Here is a 24,785-nt window from a genome sequence, read left to right as displayed (position 1 = left end):
CCGGCCATCAGGACCCGATCAGTAAGTAAGAAAAAAAAAAGATAGAGATAAGAAAGGCATATAAGGGGGGAAAGAGTGACAAAGGAAACAAATGCAGGAAGGGGAGTAGACAGCTCCCAGGGTCATGACAGGATTGGAGTCAACATGCTCGGAAAAGGGCTCTAAAATCGAAATGCAAATCATACGGAAGGCATGCAGATGCTCAATTAAGGGTATACCACGAACCCCTTGGACGTCCACCACACGGGGCCCATAACGGTTCAAAATCAATCATGACAACGGGAGACAGAACCGCCGATGCTTCCACCCGTTTATGCAACCTTGAAAACAAAACAAGAAACAATTATTATTACAGATATGCAAGAAGTGAAAATGGGGAGGGATGCGAAACCGTATGATACTGCCCACTTCATTTCGTCCTCTGTATGCAAGTTAATGACCGGCTCGTGGCGTTTCGTCGGGCTCTTCGGCACTTACCAGGCTGGTCGCAGCCGCCGCCGTCGCGAGGTCTGGCTTGCCACTAATACTCCGGGCTGCAACGCGAGGTAGCGCTGAGCCAGGAGTACTGGTAGTGCTAATGCTAGTCCCTCGTTTGGCGGGCGTCGACGGTGGTAGTCCACTCACAGTCGAATGGCGTTTACCCGCAGGTAGCTTGACTGGAGAGGTTCCCGAAGCATCCCGGTTGCGGATCAGCGTGCCGGATTTGAGGCTGGTCACAGGAGGTTCCGGCAGAGGCCGGCCGGCAGAAGGGTGAGAAGACGTCGTTGCCCGCTTCGCAGGAGATTGCGTCGTCAGTGTATAGGTTCTTGCTCGGGACGGCATCTTCACCCCCGTAATGAATTCGTGCCTCAATGCGTCCTGTGGACTCATACGGCGGCTGGGATCCCATCGAAGACAACGGGAAATGAAGTCGAGGAATGCCTCATCGTCACATTTCAGGACCTGCTTGAGCTCCTTGGAGCTAGGACGACGTCGTCGACCCTTCGAAGAGACTGTAAGTCTCGGCTTGCCCAGCGAGTCAAAGAAGAGTTTCTTCCGAGTGCTTTTCTCAATCAAGTGCTTCTCTGGAGGTCCGAAGACCTCCATGATGCAAGCAAGCTGTTCCTGCTCGTTCTCTCCGGGGAAGATGGGGTATCCGGTAAAAAGCTCTGCCAGAATACAACCAACACTCCACATATCGATGGGCATACCGTACGACATGCCGAGAATGACTTCCGGAGAACGGTAGAATCGACTCTGAATATAAGTGTACACCTTCTCATTCTCAAAGCAGCTGGATCCAAAATCGATGACTCGGATCTCAGAGCTCATTGGATGCACGAGGAGGATGTTTTCTGGCTTGAGATCACAGTGAATTACCTTCTTGTTGTGTAGAAGCACCAGTGTACCCAGCATCTGCTTCGTAAAGCGACGAATCAGTTTAAGAGAGAATCCCTTGAAGTCGTGTGCCTTGATAAACTCGTAGAGATTCATTCCGAGCAGCTCAGTCGAGATGCAAAGATGGCCGCGAAAGTAGAAGCTTTGGGTGAAGTTCACAACGCTGTGTTTACGATGAGGATCCCATTCCTTCAGCTTCTGGAGAAGATTGACCTCAATCAACGCTTGCTGATGGAATCTCTTCTTATTGCGGATAATCTTCACGGCAACCAAGCCGCCTGTCTTGTGATCGATGCATCTCACCACTTGACCAAAACTACCCTTGCCCAGAACATCGATAACCTCGTATCGGTAGGCCAAATGGTCTCCAATAACAATATTATAGTCGCCACGGTCGTCATCGTAGCCAAAGTTCGCTTGCGCAGTCAGATCACCAACATGCTTTTTCGCATTCTGGGTCCCGCAAAAGTAAATATCCTTGAAGTCGATAATCTCTCCACGCTCGAAGATGTTCAGACTGGCGACCCGCAGAGCTTGGGCCGGACTGACACGCTCCTTGGGACTGGCTTTGCGGCGCAAGTCATCCAGATTCCTAGCCGCGGTCTCAAAATCTTTACGCTTGCTTCCAAGCCGTCGCATTTCCTCATCAGCCACGCGTATATCGGCGTCTACATTAGACTCCGTGGGAACTGACGTGGCCCCGACACTCGACTTGGCCGAGCTAATAATCTTGTGTACAGGCGATAAGATCGACGCCGCTGAGCGGTGCGCTACCACATCACTATCGCCTGACTCATTGGAAGGACTTGGCTCCAGCGCGAGGCTCTGATCGCTGCTGAAGCTAGGGTTCCTCATCGGCTGGTTGGTAGCGGTAGACATCGATGCTTGTCGCCGTGATTTGAGATAGGACGGCTTGAGCGATGGGCTAGAGGTACTCGCTGTTGACATATTACTCCAAGTTGCAGAGGCTGGGAGCTTCGGTGGGGGCATCTTTTCATGTTTTATAGGGTCGCCATTTGACTCGGGCCCCTGCTGGGGCTTGGAACTGCTGCGATTCCGAGTGAAGGTGATCTTACTGCGGAGGGAGGAGCCCGACACGCTGTTGTTGTCGGGGTCAGAAGGAGTCGAAAGCTGACTGATGGTCTCGGCATTGGAAGAGAAGGCGGATGATCGTGTTTGGGGACGAGGCCCGGTGAGCTTGTGAGACTGTGTCACCTTGGGAGAGCAATCATCGGTAGCTTTAGTGCGCAAAGCTGTATAGTCGCTAGTGCTTTTCGGCAAGCTGTACGCGATGTATGGCGAAACGGTTCTTGTGCCGACAGAAATGTTGTCAAAAGCCGCCAGCGCACTAGAGCTGCTGGCCGTCCGAAGAGCCGCACTGCCTGATGATGTACTCAAGGCGAAATGCGACGTGCTACTTCTAGCCTGGGTAAGTGGCACTGCATCCTCATTGTCCTGCGGTGAGAAAAAGTTTGCCTTGGAGGCGGTTAACGGAGTACTGGGGGTTTTGGACAGAGTCTGTGCCGAAGGCGTGTAGGATTTGACGTCATCATCCCGGTCCTTCAACGCCTCGATCTTCGTCGTCATTGGGGTACCCAGAGGAAGTAAATTCAACGGCGGTAACTTTAAGGGCTGTAAACTCTTTTTCGCCAGCCCGGCGGATGGCTTGGCTTTCGCATCCGGTGTTTTCAAAGCTCGCTCGTCATTGGCTCCATGTGTATCATCTTCGGTCGCACTTGCTGTTTGATTCGTGTCTGAGTCTTGTTCTACCTTAGGCTTGGGTTCGACGTCCAAGTATAGACTTGGCTTTCGGGGGGTAACATAATTTGGTGGGTCAAAATCGCCTTTGGGTGACTCGTACGCCTTTGGAATTGCAGGAACAGGCGGAACCTCCTCATCAGCCGCCGCATGTTCCATACGAGGCTTGGGGGTAGGCAAGCGTGACGTGGATGAAGACTGAGATAGCCTGGTCTGCAATGAGCCCCCCGAGTTCCTTGCGGAGTTGTAGCTGGTGTTTGATGATAGAGATAAGCCAGAGCTATAAGATTTCCGATTTGGGTCAGGCGTAGTACGAGTAGACGAGGGGGTTACACTGCTCTTTCGAGGAATATGCGAAGGAGATTGCGCAGTGGACCTAGGACGAGTAGGCATGGGCTCTGTCTGAGTCGGAGGGGTAAACGGTGCTTGTTGCGCCGATGGCACCGTAGACATACGCTTAATTCGTCGCGCATCAGTGGGGCTTATGGTCCGAGCCCCTAAGCCAGTAGCATGTGGCGGCATGACCGAAACCCTTTTGGATGAAGATGATGGAGTTGCCATGGGAGCTGCCGCGTTCTTGACTGGAGTTCGAACAGCGTTTGTGGAACAAGAACGAGAATGCTCCGCAGGGCCAGATGCTGTCAGGTAGGTCTCTTGGGGTTCCCTCAATGGCGGTTGCAGCGACTTGGCTTTGATGCTCCGGGAAGTGCTAGAGAGTTTCGTGCCATCCTGTTGTCGGGCCGGTTCGAAATGCTGTGTCCTCGGACGCAGAAGGTTGCCTTGATCCATTCGCGTTGTGTCTGCACTGGCCTTTCGTGCTGACAGGCTTTGCCGTCTGCCTGTCCCAGTTGCCGAGAGAGAGCCAGGGCCGATGGACTTTCGAGGAGCGCGCGAAGTAGTTGTGGTTGTGGCTGTAGGTTGGGCAAGGCTCTGGCGACGGCTTCGAGCAGCCGTGGCTGAAGCTGGAGCTCGAGCCGAACCTGGTTCGATAGAACCGTTGACCAGGCTTTTCCGCCGAACGGAATTGCTCCTTGACCTAGTATTCGTGCCATTATCGTTACTATTGTTCGGAAGCCTTGGCTCAAACCCAGCCCCGGCCTGTCCAGGAGTGGGAAAGTGACTGAGACTCGGCTCTGTTATGCTGTTTTGGAGATCGTCGAAATTGACGGGGGCGAGGAATTCTGTGCTGTCAGGAGGGATTTGTTTGTTGTATTCGATTTTTGAGAAGTTACTTATGCTGGTAGATCGGAGGCTGATGCGGGAGTTGTTGCTCTGCGTCGAATCGTTGGTGGAATCAATCGAAGAATGACCGGAATGAAAGAAGGAACCAGACATGTTGCTAAGACATCAAGATCAGCCCATCGTCACACATAGAGCTCTAGGAGGAAACTTGGCGCATAAACCAACAAAGAAAACGAATTGTCTTGGAAAGGGGGGCAGCAATCCACCAGAAAGAGGAAAAGGAGGTCCGACTACCTTGTTCGTGAGGGATCCTGCGGTCGCGGGCCCTGTGGCACTTTCTGGTCTCGAATCGAGAGTCTCCTCTTGCTCATAACACCAGTTCGGGTTCCAGCAGCAACTTTAGGGGAATGGGAGGCAGTATCTGATAGGAACGGGGTTGAGGCGTGTTTTTGCAATCGTCTGCGCGTAGTACCATCTGCTTCATTAATAGATAATGTTAACGTCTCGATATTCAACCACCCGCAAACAGCCTGGATTCCATTTCCAAGTCAAGACTTACCTGCCGAGCTTGTATCATCCATGTGAGATGGGCTAGATGGCCTTGATTGTACCCTGCGCGATTGCCCCTTTCCTGGAGTTTGCTGGAAAGCTAGATTTTCCGACATCCTCAACTCCGACCGAGAAACAGCATCCGACGAACAAACGGGCAGGCAAGAGGATGGTAGCTCAGATTGGCGAAGGAATCGAAACGAGATCCCAATCGCAATGGCTTTCAGAAGTAAACGACTGCTTAGTATCTAAACCAAGCAGAACCTTTATCGACACCGTCGCGCGACCCATCGATAGTTGCTACCGGTCCATTGCGGGGATCAAGAACAGCGATCTCTGTTCCGGGATGTCGACGAGAAACCTGGGCAGCAAGTTAGACCGTCGAAAATCTCCCAGAAAGCTTTGACAGATGAGCCCAAGCGCCCTTCCCAGTTAAAAATATCAAAAGGAAGAACCAAGCGTGGGATTGCAGAGGAGAACTCTGGCCGAGGACAGGAGTTCTGGTAGACTTGGCGTTGGAGAGAAAGTTACGGGCGCATATACCTTAGCAACGGACGAAACCAGACAATAGGAACGGGGCGAGGGCAAATGTAGAAATACACCGAAGAGGTAAAATCGGCCGGTAGCAATCAGACAAAGAAATGAGTAACCCTCCCGGGGCCTGTTAGGAAGCGTAAGAGGATGGAGGAAGTGGGAGAGGAAAATGGAGGAAGAAGACAAAGCGGTGGTAAACAACAATAATAATTCCTAGCCCAAAGCGCTGTTTAACGTATCGCGAAACCAGTTGTGCCCCCCTGCTCCTTTTTGCTTCTACAAAAATGGGGCCCGGTGGGTTTGCAAACCACTCAAACACCGCTGGTTTTGCTGCTTAATGTTCTGTCGATCTTGTAACGTACCGTGCGTATGAGACGTATCATCTTTACCAGTTTGATACAGGTGATACATACATAGTAGTTACTGAGTTTACTGCAATTACTGCAAGTTTCTTACCCACCCGCCATACTGTCCATACCAGGCACTGACATGGTGAGCCACCGATAAGCTCCCGCGGCTCTCTCTGCATGTGCTTCTCGGAGTTACCAACCAACCGAGCCACTGACTTTCTTCTCTCCTGAGTTGAACCGTCTATCATCAGACATGCACCTTCGCCTCATGCGACTCGCATCACCTTGGATGTGGCATCATGGAAGATCACACTACGGACGCCCTCGTCAATCGTGACGAGCCTGTCCCGGTCATCGCCGCTGGGAAGCACAATGACGATGCCGAGCGATCAAAACCTGGGGTACTGAAGCGATCAGTGTCCAAGGCCGGTCGCTCTCTACAGGATAGGATTTTCTCCAAGTATGTACTTTCTTAATAATTCCTTCTCATATCGATATCGTGTAAATTACCTTGGCTGACTGGGTCCGAAAACAGGATCTTGGAGCAAGTTATGCCCGTCGAAGATGTCGATGCTGAATCAGTGTCAGTCGGCGACAAGCCAATTGCCATCGATAGTAAACGGCCGGCGTTTAGTCTACCTCTGATGGCCAACAATTTCCGCCGATTTAATGCAAGGTAAAAGAGACTCTTCTCATTTTCTGGCTGATTCAAACGCTGATTTCTCTGATAGGATTGGCATCGTTTTCCTGTTTCAAACCCGTGTGGAGCGCCTGCTCAGCTGGAAACAGACCTCCCACACAGTCTCCTTTCTCTTCATCTATTCCTTCATATGCCTAGATCCCCATCTTCTCGTCATTATTCCATTCGCCGTACTCTTGTTCTTTGTCATGGTGCCTGCATTCCTCGCACGCCACCCTCCACCTCCCTCGACATCCACTTCCAGCATCACCCCTTACTATTCATATGAAGGCCCAGCCCTTGCTCCTGCCAAAACCATTAAGCCAGCGTCGGAGACGTCTAAGGATTTCTTTCGGAATATGAGAGATTTGCAAAACTGCATGGCAGACTACTCCGATGTACATGATGCGACGGTTTCCGCGTTCGCGCCGTTGACAAACTTTTCCAACGAGAAACTTTCATCGACAGTATTTCTTACATGCATGCTAATGGCAGCTCTATTATTCTTAACCGCCCACCTACTCCCGTGGCGGCTGATTCTCCTTGTTGGTGGCAATGCAGCTATTCTGTCAATGCACCCAAGCTTTCCAGACCTGGTACAGAGTCTTGCTGGGGATATGTTGGATCAGACAGCAGAAGAGGGTCCGACAACGGATAGGAAAGGCCAGGAATCATTCAACCTCGGCGGTGTGGCCATGCCTGCTTCGCCCTCAAAAGCCGCGTCATTGATGGAATCACTGGCCAATATCTCCTTGGACTCCTCCCCAGAGGAGCGGGAGGTTGAGGTATTCGAGATCCAATATCGCTCCCTTGCTCCTTATTCTGAATCGCAATGGGAGCATTTTCTCTTCAGTCCTATGCCTTACGATCCGCTCTCTCCCTCACGCATTGCCGGTGATCGTCCTAAGGGCTGTCGATTCTTCGAGGATGTCCAGCCCCCAACTGGATGGGCGTGGAAAGGTAAGAAGTGGGAGTTAGATTTGGACTGTCGCGAGTGGGTTGTGGAGCGCATGATCACAGGAGTTGGCTTCGAGGTCTCCGGTAGTCCATCGGAAAGTGGCATGACCAGTGGCGAGATTGGTGGTTGGGTCTGGGACCTGCCTCCGGCCTCCAACAGATATGAAGAGGCAGTGTCTACGCTAGCATATGATGTCCTCGAGTCATTAAACCCATCGAAAGGACATGATTCTAAGGGCAGAAAGAAAGGGAAAGAAAGGATCTCCCAAGATTATGAGGAGAAGGTGCACACCGGATCCCATGTAACGGGGGAATGGAGAAGGAGGCGTTGGATTCGCATCGTGCACCGTGTCAGTTTACCAGCTGCCGATAAGTATGATCAAGCAGCTGAGGACGATACCCGCGATACATGATAACATGTACGATCGCTAAACGATACTGGCGATGAGATGTATCCATCGAATTGGGAATTATATTCAGATCAACATCGTACATGCCCAGAAGGGCGTTTAGCAAGTGGACATGTATAATCCGACCCACGCAGACCAAGTTGCAATCAATAGCAGTCACAGGCCCACCCTGATACCGTACGATTACCAGGCTTGTGGCTAGCAGGAAGGCTCCACAGCGTTGATGGATTCGCTTCGGGCACTATCGGACACTTATCGATTGTTGTCTTTTTATTCTTGTACCCTACATACACAGTGCAGGTTAATTAGTGGAGACACAAGGTAGACCTCTCCTTGTTGAAATATCTTCACACTATCTAGGATTAAATCTGGGTTCCTGTAAAGACTTCTTTCATAGTAATAGTTGCCATGTGAAACCTGCCAGATGCTGGCACTAATGTGGGGAAGCGCCCGCATCCGGTTAAGTCCTGCCTAAGGCAGCAGGGTGTGTTTCGGAGGCAACGCCGATGATCCGCCGTTGCGATAAGATTGAAGGCGGACTTGCGGGCTGACAGCTTCCAATACCTTGCTTCCTCTGGACAGTCCCAGTGTCCCAGGATACCCATCCCTCGATATCTTCCTCCAATGCCGGTTGAACAGCACTATGGAGCGGACATCTCCTGCAAATGGATATGGGTAGGTCAAAATTTGGGAGCAACCACAATGATAATGTTGAAGTTACCAGTTGTGGTTCATTAACATATTTCTATGTTACTAGGACTCGCGCGGGGCGCTGCTATCCCCATGTGCTATGGGATACATGTCTACCATACCCGCAATTGTCGTCTCAATTGCTGTACTAGACTATGTACTCCGTAAAATATCGATTGCAAAGCGTCCCCAATGGACCAAGCCTTTCGTTCCAGAGCAGCCTATGACCTCTGACTTGCCAATTGATAGCTCAAAACAACGGATGGGCTGGGTGATAACCCTGTTTGCCATCTCATTGGTAGGGCTATCATCTGAACTTATTAAATTAGTCCTTCTGGGGTGGTCGTCCAATTTTTCTCTTTTGATAGCCTGGGTAAGCCAAGGGTGTCCCTGCAGAGAGTCGTTACACTGACGTTCAAGTAGATGGCCGCAACTTGTTTGATCGCAATAGCCCGTCCGAGGTCTTCCCCTCATTCTTTACTCAGTTTCTTTATTAGCATACTGGCAGTAGAGACCACCTATATAACGATCTATGATGCGCATGAATCTACCCTCGCCCCTCATTATGTCGCAGCCGGTACTGCTTTGGTTGGATGCCTTGTAATCCTCGTGATGCCGCTTCGAGGTCCTTTACTTCCCTGCATGGATATTGGTGCTGTTGGCCAACCCCCATCCAGTGAATACCGCAGCCCCGAGGACAATTTACGGCTCTGGCAATTTTTGAGCGTGTCGTGGATGGCCCCGTTGATCTCCATTGGCAGGAAGAGGCAGTTACAAGAGGAAGATGTTTGGTTCTTGGGTTTCGAATTTCAGCACCGCAAGCTACATGAGAAGTTTCGCAGACTAAAAGGGTCTGTCATTGGCCGATTGCTACAGGCTAATGGCATCGATGTCCTGATCATTACCACCATTGCCATTGTGCAGATGCTTTGCGGTCAGTCTTTGATATAACACACACCTAATGTGGTGTTGCTGACGAAGTAGTAGATTTTTCTACACCGGTATTACTCCAGCAGTTGCTACAAGCCATGACTGACCGTGGCTCGTCAAACCGTGTTGCCTTGACATATGCTTTGCTGTCTCTTGTCCTTCGCTTGATTGCCGCGCAGTCGCAAGTGCTAAGTCTGTGGTATGGGAGACGTAGCTACGAGAGAAGTCGAGGCGAGATGATCATGATGGTATATGAAAAAGCTCTTTCTAGAAAGAATGTGTTCGATCAGCAATTGGTCGACAAAGCAGAGGAGGATGGGGTGCAAGATGAAGATAGCACTACTTTGGATGCGCAGCCGGAACAGCGCAAGTGGTGGCAATTCTCCGTCTTTCGACGAGTCACGCGCAAAGAAAAGGCCAGAGAAACTGCTTCTATGGGTAAGATATTCAACCTTCTGCGCGGGGATGTCTACGAAGTGGCCCAGCGTTTCTGGGAGATCGACACTTTGGTCGATAAGCCCCTAGGGCTAGTTATTGCGGTTGTGCTGGTATGGAAACTGCTTGGCCCTTCATGCTTCTTGGGTATTGTGGCAGTCTTGATCGCGCAAGTTCTGAACGCATTTGTCACTCGTGTCCTGCTGCAAAAAGAACGGATTCGCCGGCTTGCAACAGATGGTCGACTACAGGTCTCCTCCCAGTTTGTGGAGGCGCTGCGTCATCTTCGGTGGTATGGATGGCAGAATCACTGGTTGCGCCAGGTTATGGACGCCAGACAATCTGAACTGAACCTTCGTATTGTCACCATGCTATGGGGTATCGTTATCCGGTTCATCAACACCTTCGCCAGTGGGCTCTTCCCTGTAATAGCACTATACGCGTATACTCTTTTGGCGGGAAACCCATTACGCATCGACGTTATCTTCCCTGCTCTACAACTCTTCACTATGCTCGAGACTCGTCTGAGGGACATCCCGAGTCTCATAACGGTGCTGATCAATGCGTCCATCGCTATGGAGAGGATTGAGGACTTCATGGCTGAGCCAGATAAGGAGCAGAAGGAGGTCATCGAGACCGAGCCAGCATCGATTCAGCTGGACCATTGCTCTTTTGCCTGGCCTGGTAGACAGTTGCCAGTCCTTCGCGAGGTCGACCTGAGTGTACCAACAGGGCTAACCGTTGTGTATGGCAAAGTCGGAGCTGGTAAAACGGCTCTACTCCAAGCCTTGCTTGGCGAACTGGACAGACTCGCTGGTGTTTCATACGTACCAAATGAAATGATTGGATACTGTGCCCAGACCCCCTGGCTGCAGAGCATGAGTATACGAGACAATATTTTGTTCTCTTCACCATATGATGCGCAACGTTACAGACGGGTGCTGGATGCGTGCGCCTTGTTACCTGATCTGTCTAACTTTAAGCATGGAGATCTAACCTTTGTGGGCGAAAACGGAGTCGGTCTCTCTGGTGGGCAGAAGGCACGGGTGGCTCTTGCACGGGCGATGTACAGCACTGCCAGGATACTGTTCCTTGATGACCCCCTGTCAGCTCTGGACCACAACACAGCCGAAACTGTCGCTCGCAAATGCTTCTCAGGTCCCTTGATGCAGAATCGTACAATTGTGCTGGTCACTCATAGAATTCACCTGGTTCGACAGATGGCAGATCAGATTGTCCTCATACAGAAGGGCCGCGCAGTTGTCGAAGATAAGCATGAGCTCTCGTCGCATGAGAGTGGTCAATCGGAATCCAGCTCGTCCGATAGTTCATCTAGTACTGAATCCGAGAGCGAAACGGCACCCACTGACGAGACTGCTGCAGTGCCGACAAAGTTCATAGAAGAAGAGCATCGAGCAGAATGGGGTGTCAAAGCTAGAGTGTATTGGAAGTACATCAGAGCCAGCAAGTATAGATGGTGGATAACCCTGATTCTCGTGCTTGCTGTGTACCGGTTCACATCCGTGGGACAATCCTGGTTTTTGAAGGAGTGGGGAGAAGCCTACAATGAAACACTTCTATTGTTCGGATACTCCGGCACGAACAAGAAGTCGTTCTTGGGGGACTGGATAACACCGTCGGCCATGGTGAAAATGCTCGACTGGAGACCTTCCAACCCCATTGACGAATTCCCGGCACCAGTTGAAGATGTCCGTCCGTGGCTGCTGGCCTTCTTCATCATCACCACTTTCCAATCAGTCGTCCTCCTGGTTGCGCAACTTGTGATGCTTGTGATGGTCTATAGTGCAGGAAAGACGCTTTTCCAGGAAGTCATGGTGCGAGTGAGCCATGCTACCTTTCGGTTCTTCGATGTGACTCCCATTGGCCGATTGATGAATCGCTTGACCTCGGACATCGGCGTTGTTGATGGAAATATCAGCGAACAGTTCCAAATGATTGCCTTCCAGGCTATCACTTGGATTTCATCTATTGTTGTGATCGCCTCAGTGACACCGACCTTTCTTGGATTTTCACTTGTACTAACGGCAGCATTTGTCATGGTTTTTCTGCGTTTTCTACCAACGTCGCAGAGCCTTCGGCGGTTAGAGATGGTGTCACTAAGCCCATTGATATCTAATTTCGGTGAACTGCTTCACGGCCTGACCACCGTTCGCGCATTCCATGCCGAAGGGCGCTTTCAAGATCGAGTCATCGCAGTAGTGGATAAATTCCAAGGGATGGACCACTTCTACTGGTCTCTCCAGAGCTGGCTCATGTATCGATTCGAGAGCCTCTCCGCTTTCTCGACATTCTGCCTTACTGTCCTGGCTTTGTACACGAGCGTCTCGCCGGGTCTAGCGGCGTTCGTGCTCGTAGCAGCTAATAACTTCGTCGCGTCTACCCATGCTCTGTGCAAGCAATATGGCCAACTGCAAATGGATTTTGTCTCTGTTGAGAGGGTAGACGAACTGCTTCACGTCGAACAAGAGTCACCAGGCACGATAGACCCCCCTGCATCATGGCCCAAGTTCGGCCGTGACATCGTTTTCGAGGACGTGACCATTCGATATGCGCCTCACCTGGACCCGTCACTCAGGAATGTTTCTCTGCGCATACCAGGGGGCTCCACGACAGCTATAATCGGCCGAACCGGTAGCGGCAAGTCCACACTGGCCGTGTCCCTACTAAGCGTCATCCGTCCCGACTCGGGACGCATCCTTATCGACGATCTAGACATCACCCAAGTCAGCAAACAAGCTCTACGCACCCGAGTCACGTTCGTTGCGCAGGACCCAGTTCTCTTCCCCGGAAGCATCCGCTTGAACCTCGACCCAGTAGAGGAGTACTCTGATGCAGAGTGTGCAGACGTCCTGAAACGAATCTGCAGTCGACACGGCTGGAGTCTAGAGACGCACGTCGAAGCAGGCGGACGGAACCTCAGCCAGGGAGAACGCCAGCTAATCGGTCTCGCGAGGGCTGTGCTGCGCCGCAGCTCGATTGTCATCCTGGACGAAGCGACTGCCTCAATTGACCATGAAAGTTCGCTCGAAATCCAACAAGTGTTACGTGAGGAGATGAGGGAGTCGACCGTAATCACCATTGCACATCGGCTGGAGGCCATCAAAGATGCAGACTACTATATCATGCTGGACCAGGGAGGAGTGTCCAAGCAGGGGTTCGTGAAGGACATGTAAGTATCCGATAGATAGATACGTAGAGAGAAGAAGAAGCTTTTCCATTTCCATTGCCAGCGAATACATTACAGTAGAAGCCGAGGTAGAAGAAATTTTTCCCTCCATAAACGCCCGCTATTCATCTCTTAACCGAAACTCGCCACAAACTCCTACGCTGAAACGCAGGCATAAACCACGAGATCAACTCCGCGGGAAAGAAATAAACAACCCCCATCAACTCATCTCCAACAACCCATATCCATCGAGTCAAGTCATGAATACACACACCACCCCCTCACACGAAAATGTACGCAAAAACCACCCACATAACCCAGATGACAGCTAAATCCTGGAAAACAATACTATCATCCAGCGCACGCATTTCCGACCCACTCTCCGAAGTATGACTAGCGTCACTTGTCTTGACCGGGGTAGTTTCTGTCTCAGGATCATCGTCCCCCACACCCGTAGATGATGTCGGAGTGCCCGTTTCAGTAGCAATGATTGTGACGGTCTCCGGCGCTGCGACTTCTGTAAATCTACTGGCGTAGATAGTCGAGGTAGAGGTTGACAAAGGCCCGTCATAACCACCAGCAGCAGAAGCAGCAGCGGTAGGGCTATCCATAATGGAAGTAGGATCAGAAGATAAAGTAGAGAACCCCATATCCTGGATGGAGAAGGAAGGTGAGGGTATTCTTCCCGGATCAGAGCACGCACGTTTACGTAGAGCGGTTTTCTCTTCCTGCTTGGTTGCAGTTTCGAATGCAGGTGGAGGAGTAGAGGTCATGCTCGGCAGCTTGATCAAGGTGAATGATGGTTTAGATGTAGATGAAGCCTTTCGCAGATGAGTAGCCGGCAGAAGAGGAGGAATAATGGGGAGCGTAGGGCCAGCGGATGGATCTTCTGTCGGAGTGAAGAGAGGATAGCCGTTTTCTTCTTGCTCATTGTTGTCAGGATAGTCTTCGTCAGAGTCGTCATCGAAGTCTTCGTCGAATTCTTCGTCGAAGTACTCGTCAAAGTCTTCATCAGAGTCGTAGTCAGAGTACTCGTCAAAGTCTTCATCATAGTTCTCGTCAAAGTATTCATCAGAGTACTCGTCAACGTCTTCATCATCGACATCCAGGTCGAAAGCATCCTCTGCATCACTGGAATCGTCCCAAGTCTGGTCGTCAACCTCATTCTCGTCATCGCAGAGAATAGTCTCCGGCACAGAGACAGGAACAACATCTCTGGACTTCTTAATGATGGCATAGCCGGTTCCATTGAAGGCGCAGAGAGCGTCACCAGCCGATGAAGTGGTTTCATAACCTGCTCTTTCATTAGTACTGGATTATATATATTTGGGATGTAAGTACAAGTAGCTTTCTCCTCATAGCCCTCGGGGAGCAGGTCCTTCAGACTATATATCCCATTACTGTGAGTAAATTGCCTGTTCGTTAGAGGGAAGAAGCCCAGCGTACAAGAGGTTGCATGAACTGATCTCCACAGTGTGCTGAGATGCACAAGTGATGATAGTCGGGCCCTCAAGGGAGCCGGAGGCGCAGTAGCTGCCGCCAGGCTTGGAGCAGACGAGCGAGTTAGTCTCAGGGTCACTATTGCTCCGTTTCATTTTGGTTAGATATTCTGTTCGTTGTAGGAGAAATAGGGAGAGGGTAGGCAGACTATGCTATCTGCGCAGCGGCAGTGAGCAGGAGTGCCAGTAAGGTGGTTAGGGCAAGGAAGTTGGGAGCCATGGTGATGGTCCTGATCCTGGCGTTGGGATACTGGCGTTGTTTTGGATAAGGAGATGAGAAGGATAAGGGTGACGGAAGCAGTAGAGAGATCTGGAGAACTACGTAGTTTGGATCTGTATGTTTCTATGTGAACGCGCCAGGCGTCTTCGACGCGTCTGTGGATAGCTTCGCGACTTGTGTTGCATATAATGCAGTGAATGGACATGCCAATGGCTCATGCTGCTTGTGCTTGAGTTCACGTGGTAGTACAAATAGTGTGATAATGTTCATAAGCAGGAACGGCAAGTTGGATGACCAAATCAAGTGTATTAGCATTTGCGACCTGTGCCAGACATGCACAGATGGAGTCTATAAGATGGTATAACCGCAAAAGCAGAGACAAATCGGACGTGGTCCAACAATCCAGCCGCAAGCAACTTTTTATCCCAAATCAGCCCTGTCAAAACGCCATACTCGCCGATAGAAATGCATCAATTCAAATCCCAATCATGACCGGCTCTGCTGCAACTTGCGGATCCTCCGCTTCAGGTCTCCTTCCGTCTGCTGCATCGGGTTCAATTTCCGGTCGCGAGCCATAGCCGAGTAGTTGTCTCCGTGCTTCTCAATCAATCTGGTCACCCACTCCTGCTCTCTGGAGCTCTGATGGCGCGGCTTCTTCGCCCGGACGGCCACTCCCTCCTGCGCAGCCTGGCGCTCGAGTTGCTCAACAATACCATTTCCGGAGGTGTTTTGGCGGGGTTGTGTGACAATCTCATTACTCGACAGCTCGTTCAAGGGGTCGTTCAGCGGGTTGTTGCGCTTGACCTTGCGTCCGGCTATTTCGACCTCTTCGTCGGCCGCACCGCGAATCACACGCAGAATCTTGCCGGTCTCGGGGTCACGCTCAACCTTGATTTCGCTCGTGGCAGTTTGCTTGGCGAGTGCCTCAGTGCTGCTCTTGATGTACAAGGAATCTTCGGGCTCTCCTTGGATACCGTCCGCGGTTGCGCGCTTCTGAGAACCACCGGAGGGAGCATTGAGGCGGTGGACGAGACCCAAGCGGCGGTAGTTTTGGGTAAGGGTTTGCTTGCGGTCCCTATCGAGAGCAGTATTAGTATACAGTCCAAAGGTAATTCCTCTTCCTGATTTGTTCTCTCTGATCATCAACGTACCAGTTTTCCGCAATGATAGCATTTCCCAAGACATTGATCTTCTTCTTGCCGCTCTTAAGGAGACCGGCTCTCTTGGCCTTTGCCTTGGGCAAAGAAGATCTCTTCTTCTTGGCTTGTCTGATGTTAACCATGGTGCCAGATATGGAATTGGTATATCAAAAGTGGGGTGATGTATTCAAAGGACCGGAATTGAAGCTCAAAAAATTGCGGCGACAGAAAACGGATCTTATCGAGTTTGCATGTTTGCACTGATAGGGGCTTGGCGTGTTTGCTGCAGGGTCCCGATACGGCGATAACAAATCAAAGCCGGGATTTGGAGATCCGAGAACGGCGCATCATATTTATCTCACCGGCAGCTATTCCCCTCTTGTTTCTCTCTTTCTTTCAAGTCCTCTTCTACTATTTTCTGGGGTAGCCTAAAATTGATCAATTGCTACTATGGCACCCTCTTTCCTGGCTCCAGCTCGGCGCATGGGCCTTGCGCTCGCCGCGGGTCTCGTTCTCTTCTCCGCACTAGCTGTTGCGCATGATGCTATCTCTGTAGGGGACATGTCCGTGGGACAGATTGAGGAGGAGTTGCAGGTACGCCCGTGCCCCCTTGCATCCTTGATGTTCTGTCTGGGATGGAGAGCCATCGATCTTCCCACGACTCCCTCAACATACCCATTGGGTACTAATGCCATCTAGAACTGCCCCCTCGTCGAGTCCCTCAATGAGCATAAGCGCGCCGCAGCCCCCCAAACAACCAGCCTGACGTCCAAGATCTTCTCCATCCTCTTCCCCAGCAGCCCTGCAGTCAATGCTATCCTGGCGACGATCTACATCTCCGGCCCACCCAGTATGTGACTTCTCGCATCAAACCTCCAACAATCATAACCATATCCCCCCGCACTAGACTTCCTCCTGGCCCTATGCCCTCCAAACATCGACCCTTCCTCCCTGTCCGTCATGGTCGCCTTCGCCGTAGGCGGCCTCCTAGGTGACACCATCTTCCACCTGCTTCCTGAGATCTTCCTCGGCGAAGACTCCCCCGACCACGTCCGCTTCGTGATGGTCGAGCCCAACCGCAACCTCCTCCTAGGCCTCGGAATCATGGTGGGCTTCTTCACCTTCGTCGCAATGGACAAAACCCTACGTATCGCCACCGGAGGAGCAGGACACGACCACTCCCACGCCCACGCCCACGCCAACAACGACGACCACAAACCCACCGGCACCACAACCGGCGCCTCCCCGCAACCCTCCACCTCACTCAAACAGCGCAAGCCCGCAAGCAGCACCACCACTCCCCAACCCACCGACACCGACGACGACGAGAAGGAAATCAACCCGAGCGTCAAACTCGGCGGCTACCTGAACCTAATCGCCGACTTCACGCACAACATCACCGACGGCCTCGCCATGTCCTCCTCCTTCTACGCCTCCCCGACCATCGGCGCAACCACCACCGTCGCCGTCTTCTTCCACGAAATCCCCCACGAGGTCGGCGACTTCGCCCTCCTCATCCAATCCGGCTTCTCGAAACGCAAAGCCATGGGCGCCCAGTTCGTCACAGCCATCGGCGCCTTTCTCGGCACTTTCATCGGCATCGCCGTCCAAGAACTAGGCGGGAATAGCTCCTCAGCAGCAATCACCGATAGTAGCCTGCCCTCCTCTGGCCTCCTCGGAACAAGTCTCACCTGGGGCGACATGCTCCTTCCCTTCACAGCGGGGACCTTCCTCTACGTGGGAACCGTCTCCGTTATCCCGGAGTTGTTGGAAACGGGCAAGGATAAACGCACGGAGATTAAGAAGACCATTGTGCAGTTCTTGGCTGTTATGGTTGGGGCTGGGATTATGCTTGTGTATGTCTTTTTCTATCCCCTCCCCCCGCCTGTCCCTTGGTATGACGTGTCGTGATTTTGCATCGCTAACGGTTGGAATAGCATTTCGTGGGATTAGATCACGAGTGTAGTGTGGTAGCTCGATTGATTGACGATTATGAGAAGAATGCATGTTGAAAAATGTAATGAGATGGCTGGCATATGGATATAGAATTAGTAAATAATGATGGTGTGTGGACCGTCAAAGAATAGACAATTTAATATGATCGAGGTTTTTAGATGACTACTCGCAGTATCCGATCATACTACCACATACTAAGAGTTCAAAACCTCTGACATAGTATTGCCTAGATCGACCCTCCTACATAATTACGAGCCCATTGAACAGTTAATATACTACGTATGGCACACTACTATGGGGGAGTAATATGTATAGCAAATGAGCATAAAACCTAACTATTTATATAGTAGTAGTTGTTGTAAGACAGCTACTCAGCCAGAAACACCAGAACCACTAAGCGCCCAGCGCGCGGACATAACATGAAACTAACTCCTCGGGTAGATGTAGATGGATAAAAGCGTAGTCAGTAAGTAGCAATAGTAGACGTGGATCGTCAACTAATATAGTCTAATCAAAGCAAAGTAAAGTAAAGCAAAATACATTCTTCATTCCGGTCTATAGTTGGTGTTCGCTTCATGTGAACTCATCTCGTAATTGGAATCTATCGCATCACTCGTTATAGTGATACACCTATGTGGCCATAGCGTTAGTGGGGTCAATCAGATTGAAGAAGGAATTGGGGGGGGGGACATACAAAGTAATCAGGCAAGCCGTAGACGGAATATCCCAGTCGCTTCGCCATCTTAGCGAAGCCTTCCGTCTCGACGAGGTGATAGAATGGGAAGGCGGGGAACATGGCGCCGTCGCGATGCACATCCGCCTTAACAAGGAGTGCGGTTCCACCGACGCCGTCAAGTTCCATTTCACGGCTAGGACGGGGCGCTCCGGTATTTGCCATGTAGGCCATCAGGGTGCGGTAGGTGGGCATCTCGGCGTATCCCTCGAGGAGGATCTCATCGGGTCCCATCATTCCCGCCAGCTCTTCGGCGGTCGAACTGTCGATCCACGAGTTGAAGTCGTAAGGGCGGACGTCCATCTTCTTGGTATCCTTGTTATAGTAGCGCTGGAAGCAGTTCGGAACGATCACGGGTCGGTTGTGAGCAGTCAGGTCTTGGATAAGGGTCGCTGGGGTCTCGACAATGTCGGAGTCGAGCCAGAGCACCCAGGAGGTGCTGGGGCCGAGGGTGGTGAAGAGGAGGCTGTTGCGGGCGCGACTCATGGACTCACGACGTGCTTTCTGGTTGGACATTTTGTGGCGCTCTTTCTCGTCCTGCGATTGAATGGGCGGGTCGAAGTCCTGGCGAAGGATGCTGATACTGGCGAAGCGGCTGTCAACCGGACCGGACTGAGTCTCGCTGATGGCCTGTTCCAGCGCGGTGACAGCGGCATCACCGTCCTTGGTTTTGGGAACGATGAATCCAATCGAGATAAGCTCGTGTGGGTAGCTCAATTTTACAACATTGTCCCAGAACTCTTGGTAGAAGCGGGCCAATGGGGTCAAAATCAGCACCCGTTCCCCTTTCTTGATAGATTCGCTGGTGCTGCTGAGCTCGTTGAGATTGTAGTGCATCACGGGCGGAGGTGCTTTCTGGCCATCTTCGCGGACGGCTTGAGATTTGAGGAAAGGTTTCGTCGGAGGAGAAAGGGGATGTTCGGCGGCATCTTCTCGTCGTAGTTGCGAGGAGGAATCGGTGACAGGAGCGGCGGCGGCGGCGGAGGAGGAAGGGGACAGCAGGAAGCAAAGGAATCCGAAAGCTAGCAGGGCAGCCAGGAAGACCGTTATGGGGCTTGTGCGACGCATCGAGCGTGCGACGGCCATCGTAGCCGTTTGCTGATCGAGGGAGAAGTAGGAGGTTCGCAGTGCAAGGTGGTGGTTGTGGTTATTGTTCTGCGCGATTGAATAAGGCGGCGACGGCGGAATCGATCTGGCCCGGCGAAAAGTCGAGTGAGAGCTCTTTAGCCAGCAATCATAAGGGGAATGATCCGGGCCCCGGACATAGCGGAAGAGACTGTAGAAGGGGAAGGAGAGTAGAATGAAGAAGTTTGAGGTGGATGAGCGGAGGATGAGGCGGGAGAGAAGGGAGGGCAGATTGGAGATGACGGGATGGAACGAACCAGGGCCAGATTGAAGCTGGCCGGAAAAAGAACACGCGGAGCCCGAACTCTCGTCTCTCTCTCACACTCCTCTTTCCTGCTTACCACAACATCCTGCATCTCCTCCCACCGATCTGGATCAGCCAAACCTGATTCCTTCGTAGATAAGACTCCCAGAGTTTTTGACCCATGGATCGTACGAGGTAGTGGAAGGTGCCGCAGTGGCTGCATTGGGCGAGGCATCGCCGCATGCGGCCGTTGCAACCAGTCTAGATTTGATGAATATCCCTGCTGTGAGACGCGCCACGATCGGGCCCGCTTTATGGGTTGGCTGGAGAAACCATTCTATTTCTATCGTCTATCACATTACAACGTAGCTTTTCTTCGGGATCTATTGGAGTCCCGTTCATCTTGATCGTTCGGGTATAGCCAGAGTTCTGTAGCTTCACCGTCTCCTCACGGCAGCCACCGCATCACACCCTCAAATGCAACCAAAGCCATAGCATTCGCCGGGAATGCTCGTAAGAAGCATGGCACAAACCCTCGCCAATATCCTCTCCACCCTCGTTCCCGATAAACTGCCACTGCAGCATCCTTCCACCATTGGAATTTGCGCTGCCCGTCGCCCAGTGCGCCTCCCATCGGGTCCGTCATAAGGCGTTGCTTCACCACATCGGACGGATACGACGTGATCCAGAAAATTTGTGCGGAAATCCCCCCGGCCCAGAAGTTGATGGCAGGGGCAGACAGACTGGTCTTCTCCTTCATCAACCGGGTCAGGACGTCGTAGGAACCCCACCAGAAGAAAAAGAATGACCGAAATACCATGGTCGCGCATAGTCCACGATATAATCCAGCAATGCCGTGGGTGCGAAGCTATAAATATCGAGTCAACCATCAAAACTCGGACGCTTTGAGGGTTTGTATTTCTTACCATCTTGCGAACACAATCTATAGGTCCACTGTACAGACGTTTGGACTTATCCGCAGAGTACTGGATCTGAAGACGCGCCTTGACGTGCTCCACTGGTGCGGCAATGAAACTGACCGTCGTTCCAGCCATGATGCCTGCAATACCATGACCGAAGCTAGGGAGCGTGTGAAGATCTGTCTGCTTGCCAATGAACGGCATGCTTGCACGAATTTCTGGTTTTGAAAACACGTTTTCCAGTAACAGTCGGCGATACAAGGTTAACGAACCCAGCATGCTGTGTTTGACCGATCAGTCCTTCTGTGTCTTTATGGGCCTTTTCCAGCCGTCGGGCAAAGCTACTCACACAGAGTCCATGACCATCCAACCGACCAGCGGCGGAGTGGCTCCCTTATACAACCCACTAACACCCTCCTTGCGGACTGTTTGTAGCACGCAGTCCAAAGGACCCCGGAAATGCCCATCATGGCTCGTCTGTAAGCGCACCTTAATGGTGTCGAACCTGCGAAATCCATCCATGGTTAATTTGTGTCATTATAGGGGGTTGTCCATAGAGAGGTAGTATAAGTGGTAGGGAAGAGGTAGTAGGTGCGTGATCACGTACGGATGGCCAACTATGAATCAGAAATTGTTAGCGATGGTCACTTCAAGACGAGACGAAAGCTCGCGGACTATGCCCGGCGCTGGCAAGAACATACCACTTAATTTGGCAATCCCGGAGAAGACCCCTGCTACAAAGCCTTTATAGTCATGCTTAGAGCTTTGGGGCTTTGGCGGACTGTGCTTTGGTGTGTCGGCCTCGGTCATATTTCCGGAAGAACGTTGCTCTGCTATCCCGGATGTTGTGGCAGTCGGCAGCGGTGCGGACGTCGACGACATTATCGACAGTGGCAGTGCTCGTATGTCGCAAAAGCCGGTATGTTTCTCCCTCCCTATTAAGACTGAGTGGGAGTGTCAATTGGAATTCGGCTGCGTTGGACCGAGGATCAAAAATTCGTGGTCTGTCGGGGTCCGCTATCGGACAAAACAATGGGCGGGATTAACGAGCGCACAAGAGGTCCATTGATGGTTGAGAGTCACCACTTCTAACAATGATAGGGAATAAGGGGAATAGTTCTCAGGGCATGTAGATGATGGGCAGTTGTAGGAGAGAAAAAGATGCCCCAGCGGAGTAAAAGGCGAAAGACGGGGGAAGAGGAACAAGCAGAGCAAGAAGATGATGCGCCCCGCAAAAACCCGGCGGTTCGGGGAGCAGCAGCCCAGCTCCGACCGGATAGGCGGCCGATCGGGGGGCAAATGGGTTGGGGGAGCCACTCAGGTTGCTCCAATCCATTGCGACTAGTACAAAAGATGGAGTACTAGACTAGTAGTACAAAGTAGTGGTCACTAGATATGCAGTAATCATCTACAATTGCAATTAATGAGCAGTCGGCAGGTCAGTGCGATTGCTTTTTCTGAAGGTTGATCGAACCCAGTAAGTTCATTGCCTATTTCGCAACTAGCGATGAAACACCTCTCTCTTCTTCTATACTGCTTGTCGCTTTCTTTAATCGACTTCTTAGTATATAACAATCTGAGCGAAACGTCGCATTCCAGTCCCACCTCAAGGATGACAGGCTGTTTCTGTTCAATCCATGATGATACAATGCCCGAAATAACACAGTGTCGTAAGAAATAAAAAGGCGCAATACACAGTTCTGGAAACAAGGGAGCGTCGACCCCAGTGGGAAGAATAGCAGAACAGGACAGGAAATACAAATACCCGGGGAAAGCCCACGGATCAGCTGCGGGGTATAGTTGCATAATTTCATAATACATAGATGTGGTTTTATAGAAATGCGAAAGGGAAAAAAAAAAAAAAATAAAATCGGCACGAATGGCCTCGAAAGAGAGTCGAATCATATCATGCATCAAGCACATAATCGATGCTGTCCTGCAGGCCACCGATGGCACTCCATGTGACCCGGAGTCCGAAGTCCGAGGTCTGAGTCATGTCCTAGTACATAACTTTGCTGACAACCAGATGCAAGAGGACGGTTGCCGCTGTGGGTGGATGGATGGACGGCTGGACGACAGCTCTAGAAGCCTTTGAGGGGCTTCATGGCTTTCTGTCGGTTGCGTTCGGTCTCCCGAGCGATTAGCCTGTCCACCATATCTGGGGCCGGCCCAGAGTGTTCTCGAGAGGAGAAGTCGGAGGAGCTAGAGGGGCCCGAGGTCAGATAACCACTGGCCTCTTCCAGCGCCAGCGGGGTTACCGGGCCAGGGCTGCGAAGAGGGTCAAGTCGCGGAGCGGATGGGCCCGGCGATAAGGTTCCAGGAGTCTTGGGCAGGGCAGCCCCATCCACAAAGTCTCGATACTGCCACATTCCATCACGGGAGCCAGAAGACGTGCGATACCCATGCTGTCGAGGCTGGCGTGGTGAAGACGGCTGTGCCTGAGTGCTGCCGGAAGACTGATAGACTGCAGGATGGAATCGTGGCAAGCTTCCTAAGTGGAAGGCAGGCATGGACTTGGAGGTGCTTTGTCCCTGCGAGCGAGAGGGCTGCGGGGAGGAGGGACGTCCAGCTGGAGACATGGCGGGGGAGATGGCGGACGGGTAGAAAGTTGAGCTGTCAGAACGCATTCTGGACGAGGGTGAACGATGAGGGTGGTGATGACCAGATCGACTGGTCTTGCGATGGAATTCCCTTTCTCGCTGCCCCTCGGGGGTGTGGTCACGATGGGCAAAATAATAGCCTTTATCAAAACGCCCTGTTAGAGGGGTGACGGGAAAGTCTTTATCGCGGAGGGAGGGAGACGGCTTGGGGATGGGAATAGGCCGGGAGGTTGACTGAGTGAGAGTGAGGGTCTCGAGGGAGTCTGTTGTGTCTGAGCTCGACGAGTCGGGGGAAGGAGGATTATATGTAGTAGATGAGGTTGCGGTTAACTCCTGGAGCGATGACAACGAAACGCGGGTGGGGTGACCGTGTCTGGCAATGAGACTTTCTAACTGGTCTCGGGCACAGAAGCTGGACGGCCGATAGGAGGGCGACCAGGAGGAGGAAGAGAGATTGGCTAGTGGCAGCACGCGATCAGCATGAATCATTGGGAATGTGCAGAGGTAGATGCCACACGTGTCAGGTGGGGGATCAGTTTTTTTGGTGCAGTGCCAACAACTGAAACGCAACAGCAAAGTAAGACTTTGACCAGGCAATGAAGACTAAAAAGTAAGAAGAAAGCAGAGGGGCCAATCAGGATGTTGACGTTGGGAGGAGGGCTGGGTGAGATCTGCCTGAGAGGAGTGGGGAAGGCAACGAGGCATGGTTGGACGGAAGGTTTAATGGAGGGGGGAAGGAAGATGAACTGGTTGATTGCAGATGGAGAAGGAGAAGGAGAGGAGAGGAGACTGATAGTACTTACTGCTGAGCAATGGCGGAGAGTGACAGGAACTGTGTGAGGAAGGATACAGGGAAGGCGAGGAGAATGAGGCGGACGGAGAAGAAGAGTGTGGAGAGGTAGCCATTGACGAGGGAGGGGGGTTCCCTTTCCCTTATGAATGATTATTTTTTTTTCTTTTCTCTTTCTCTGTCTTTCCTTTTGCTTTGTCTCTTGGCCCTTGTTTTTTTTTTTGTTACCCTCTTTTTTCCTTTCCCCAGTTGTCAGCACCGTAAGTGGATAAGCCGGATGGGACGATGCCAATCCAGGCACCCCCGGATGACTTCTCCCTGACAGTGACAGGTACAACTGTGTCTCTCCTCCGCGGATGCCGCCGTCGCCGTGATACAATGACTCAGGGGAAAAATCATGCAACTCCCCTCTTTCGGTCTTGCCTCACTCTCGATACTGCCGTTTATATTCTCTCTCTTTTTTTTTTTTTTTTTTTTTTTTTTTTTTTCCCTTTTCTCCTCTGTTTTGATCCCAAACTCTA

General features: G+C 51.7%; 8 protein-coding genes across 8 annotated transcripts; 2 read left to right on the top strand and 6 right to left on the bottom strand.

Moving 5' to 3' along the window:
• Nucleotides 1-432: 432 nt before the first annotated feature.
• Nucleotides 433-4,982, bottom strand: BO79DRAFT_151492 (putative protein kinase; the record flags this gene model as incomplete). The annotated part of the gene is made up of 3 exons (XM_025678647.1): nt 433-4,474; nt 4,612-4,795; nt 4,877-4,982. 3 exons carry the CDS (start codon nt 4,980-4,982, stop codon nt 433-435), a joined length of 4,332 nt encoding a protein of 1,443 aa, XP_025538078.1.
• Nucleotides 4,983-5,995: 1,013 nt separating this feature from the next.
• Nucleotides 5,996-13,046, top strand: BO79DRAFT_238766 (putative ABC bile acid transporter; the record flags this gene model as incomplete). Its single annotated transcript, XM_025684845.1, has 7 exons — nt 5,996-6,210; nt 6,286-6,426; nt 6,482-7,759; nt 8,351-8,471; nt 8,554-8,859; nt 8,910-9,420; nt 9,474-13,046. Exons 1-7 carry the CDS (start codon nt 6,050-6,052, stop codon nt 13,043-13,045), a joined length of 6,090 nt encoding a protein of 2,029 aa, XP_025538077.1. The 5' UTR covers nt 5,996-6,049.
• A 261-nt stretch (nt 13,047-13,307) lies between these two features.
• On the bottom strand, nt 13,308-14,633 carry BO79DRAFT_269700 (uncharacterized protein; the record flags this gene model as incomplete). The annotated part of the gene is made up of 4 exons (XM_025687231.1): nt 13,308-14,069; nt 14,142-14,332; nt 14,380-14,423; nt 14,485-14,633. 4 exons carry the CDS (start codon nt 14,631-14,633, stop codon nt 13,320-13,322), a joined length of 1,134 nt encoding a protein of 377 aa, XP_025538076.1. The 3' UTR covers nt 13,308-13,319.
• Nucleotides 14,634-15,103: 470 nt separating this feature from the next.
• On the bottom strand, nt 15,104-16,080 carry BO79DRAFT_197896 (nucleolar protein 16). The gene is made up of 2 exons (XM_025681308.1): nt 15,909-16,080; nt 15,104-15,832 (listed from the first exon to the last, which is right to left on the bottom strand). The coding sequence occupies exons 1-2, from the start codon at nt 16,037-16,039 to the stop codon at nt 15,244-15,246; spliced, it is 720 nt and encodes a 239-aa protein (XP_025538075.1). The 5' UTR covers nt 16,040-16,080; the 3' UTR covers nt 15,104-15,243.
• Nucleotides 16,081-16,299: 219 nt separating this feature from the next.
• Nucleotides 16,300-18,002, top strand: BO79DRAFT_176156 (Zn(2+) transporter YKE4). Its single transcript, XM_025679838.1, has 4 exons — nt 16,300-16,490; nt 16,596-16,746; nt 16,804-17,752; nt 17,834-18,002. Exons 1-4 carry the CDS (start codon nt 16,347-16,349, stop codon nt 17,847-17,849), a joined length of 1,260 nt encoding a protein of 419 aa, XP_025538074.1. The 5' UTR covers nt 16,300-16,346; the 3' UTR covers nt 17,850-18,002.
• Nucleotides 18,003-18,236: 234 nt separating this feature from the next.
• Nucleotides 18,237-22,035, bottom strand: BO79DRAFT_197887 (mannosyltransferase complex subunit MNN9). The gene is made up of 7 exons (XM_025681307.1): nt 21,576-22,035; nt 21,482-21,491; nt 21,224-21,379; nt 20,881-21,154; nt 20,407-20,822; nt 18,547-19,777; nt 18,237-18,482 (listed from the first exon to the last, which is right to left on the bottom strand). Exons 1-7 carry the CDS (start codon nt 21,754-21,756, stop codon nt 18,462-18,464), a joined length of 2,289 nt encoding a protein of 762 aa, XP_025538073.1. The 5' UTR covers nt 21,757-22,035; the 3' UTR covers nt 18,237-18,461.
• A 290-nt stretch (nt 22,036-22,325) lies between these two features.
• On the bottom strand, nt 22,326-22,821 carry BO79DRAFT_32428 (uncharacterized protein). Its single transcript, XM_025689076.1, has one exon. It carries the CDS (start codon nt 22,686-22,688, stop codon nt 22,365-22,367), a length of 324 nt encoding a protein of 107 aa, XP_025538072.1. The 5' UTR covers nt 22,689-22,821; the 3' UTR covers nt 22,326-22,364.
• BO79DRAFT_32431 (uncharacterized protein) lies at nt 22,822-24,361 on the bottom strand. Its single transcript, XM_025689077.1, has 2 exons — nt 24,278-24,361; nt 22,822-24,033 (listed from the first exon to the last, which is right to left on the bottom strand). The coding sequence occupies exon 2, from the start codon at nt 23,961-23,963 to the stop codon at nt 22,956-22,958; it is 1,008 nt and encodes a 335-aa protein (XP_025538071.1). The 5' UTR covers nt 23,964-24,033; nt 24,278-24,361; the 3' UTR covers nt 22,822-22,955.
• Between the last annotated feature and the right edge of the window lie 424 nt (nt 24,362-24,785).

Source organism: Aspergillus costaricaensis, assembly GCF_003184835.1.
Source record: "Aspergillus costaricaensis CBS 115574 unplaced genomic scaffold BO79scaffold_22, whole genome shotgun sequence".
NCBI lineage: Eukaryota > Fungi > Ascomycota > Eurotiomycetes > Eurotiales > Aspergillaceae > Aspergillus > Aspergillus costaricensis.
This window is presented reverse-complemented; position numbering and strand designations above follow the sequence as displayed.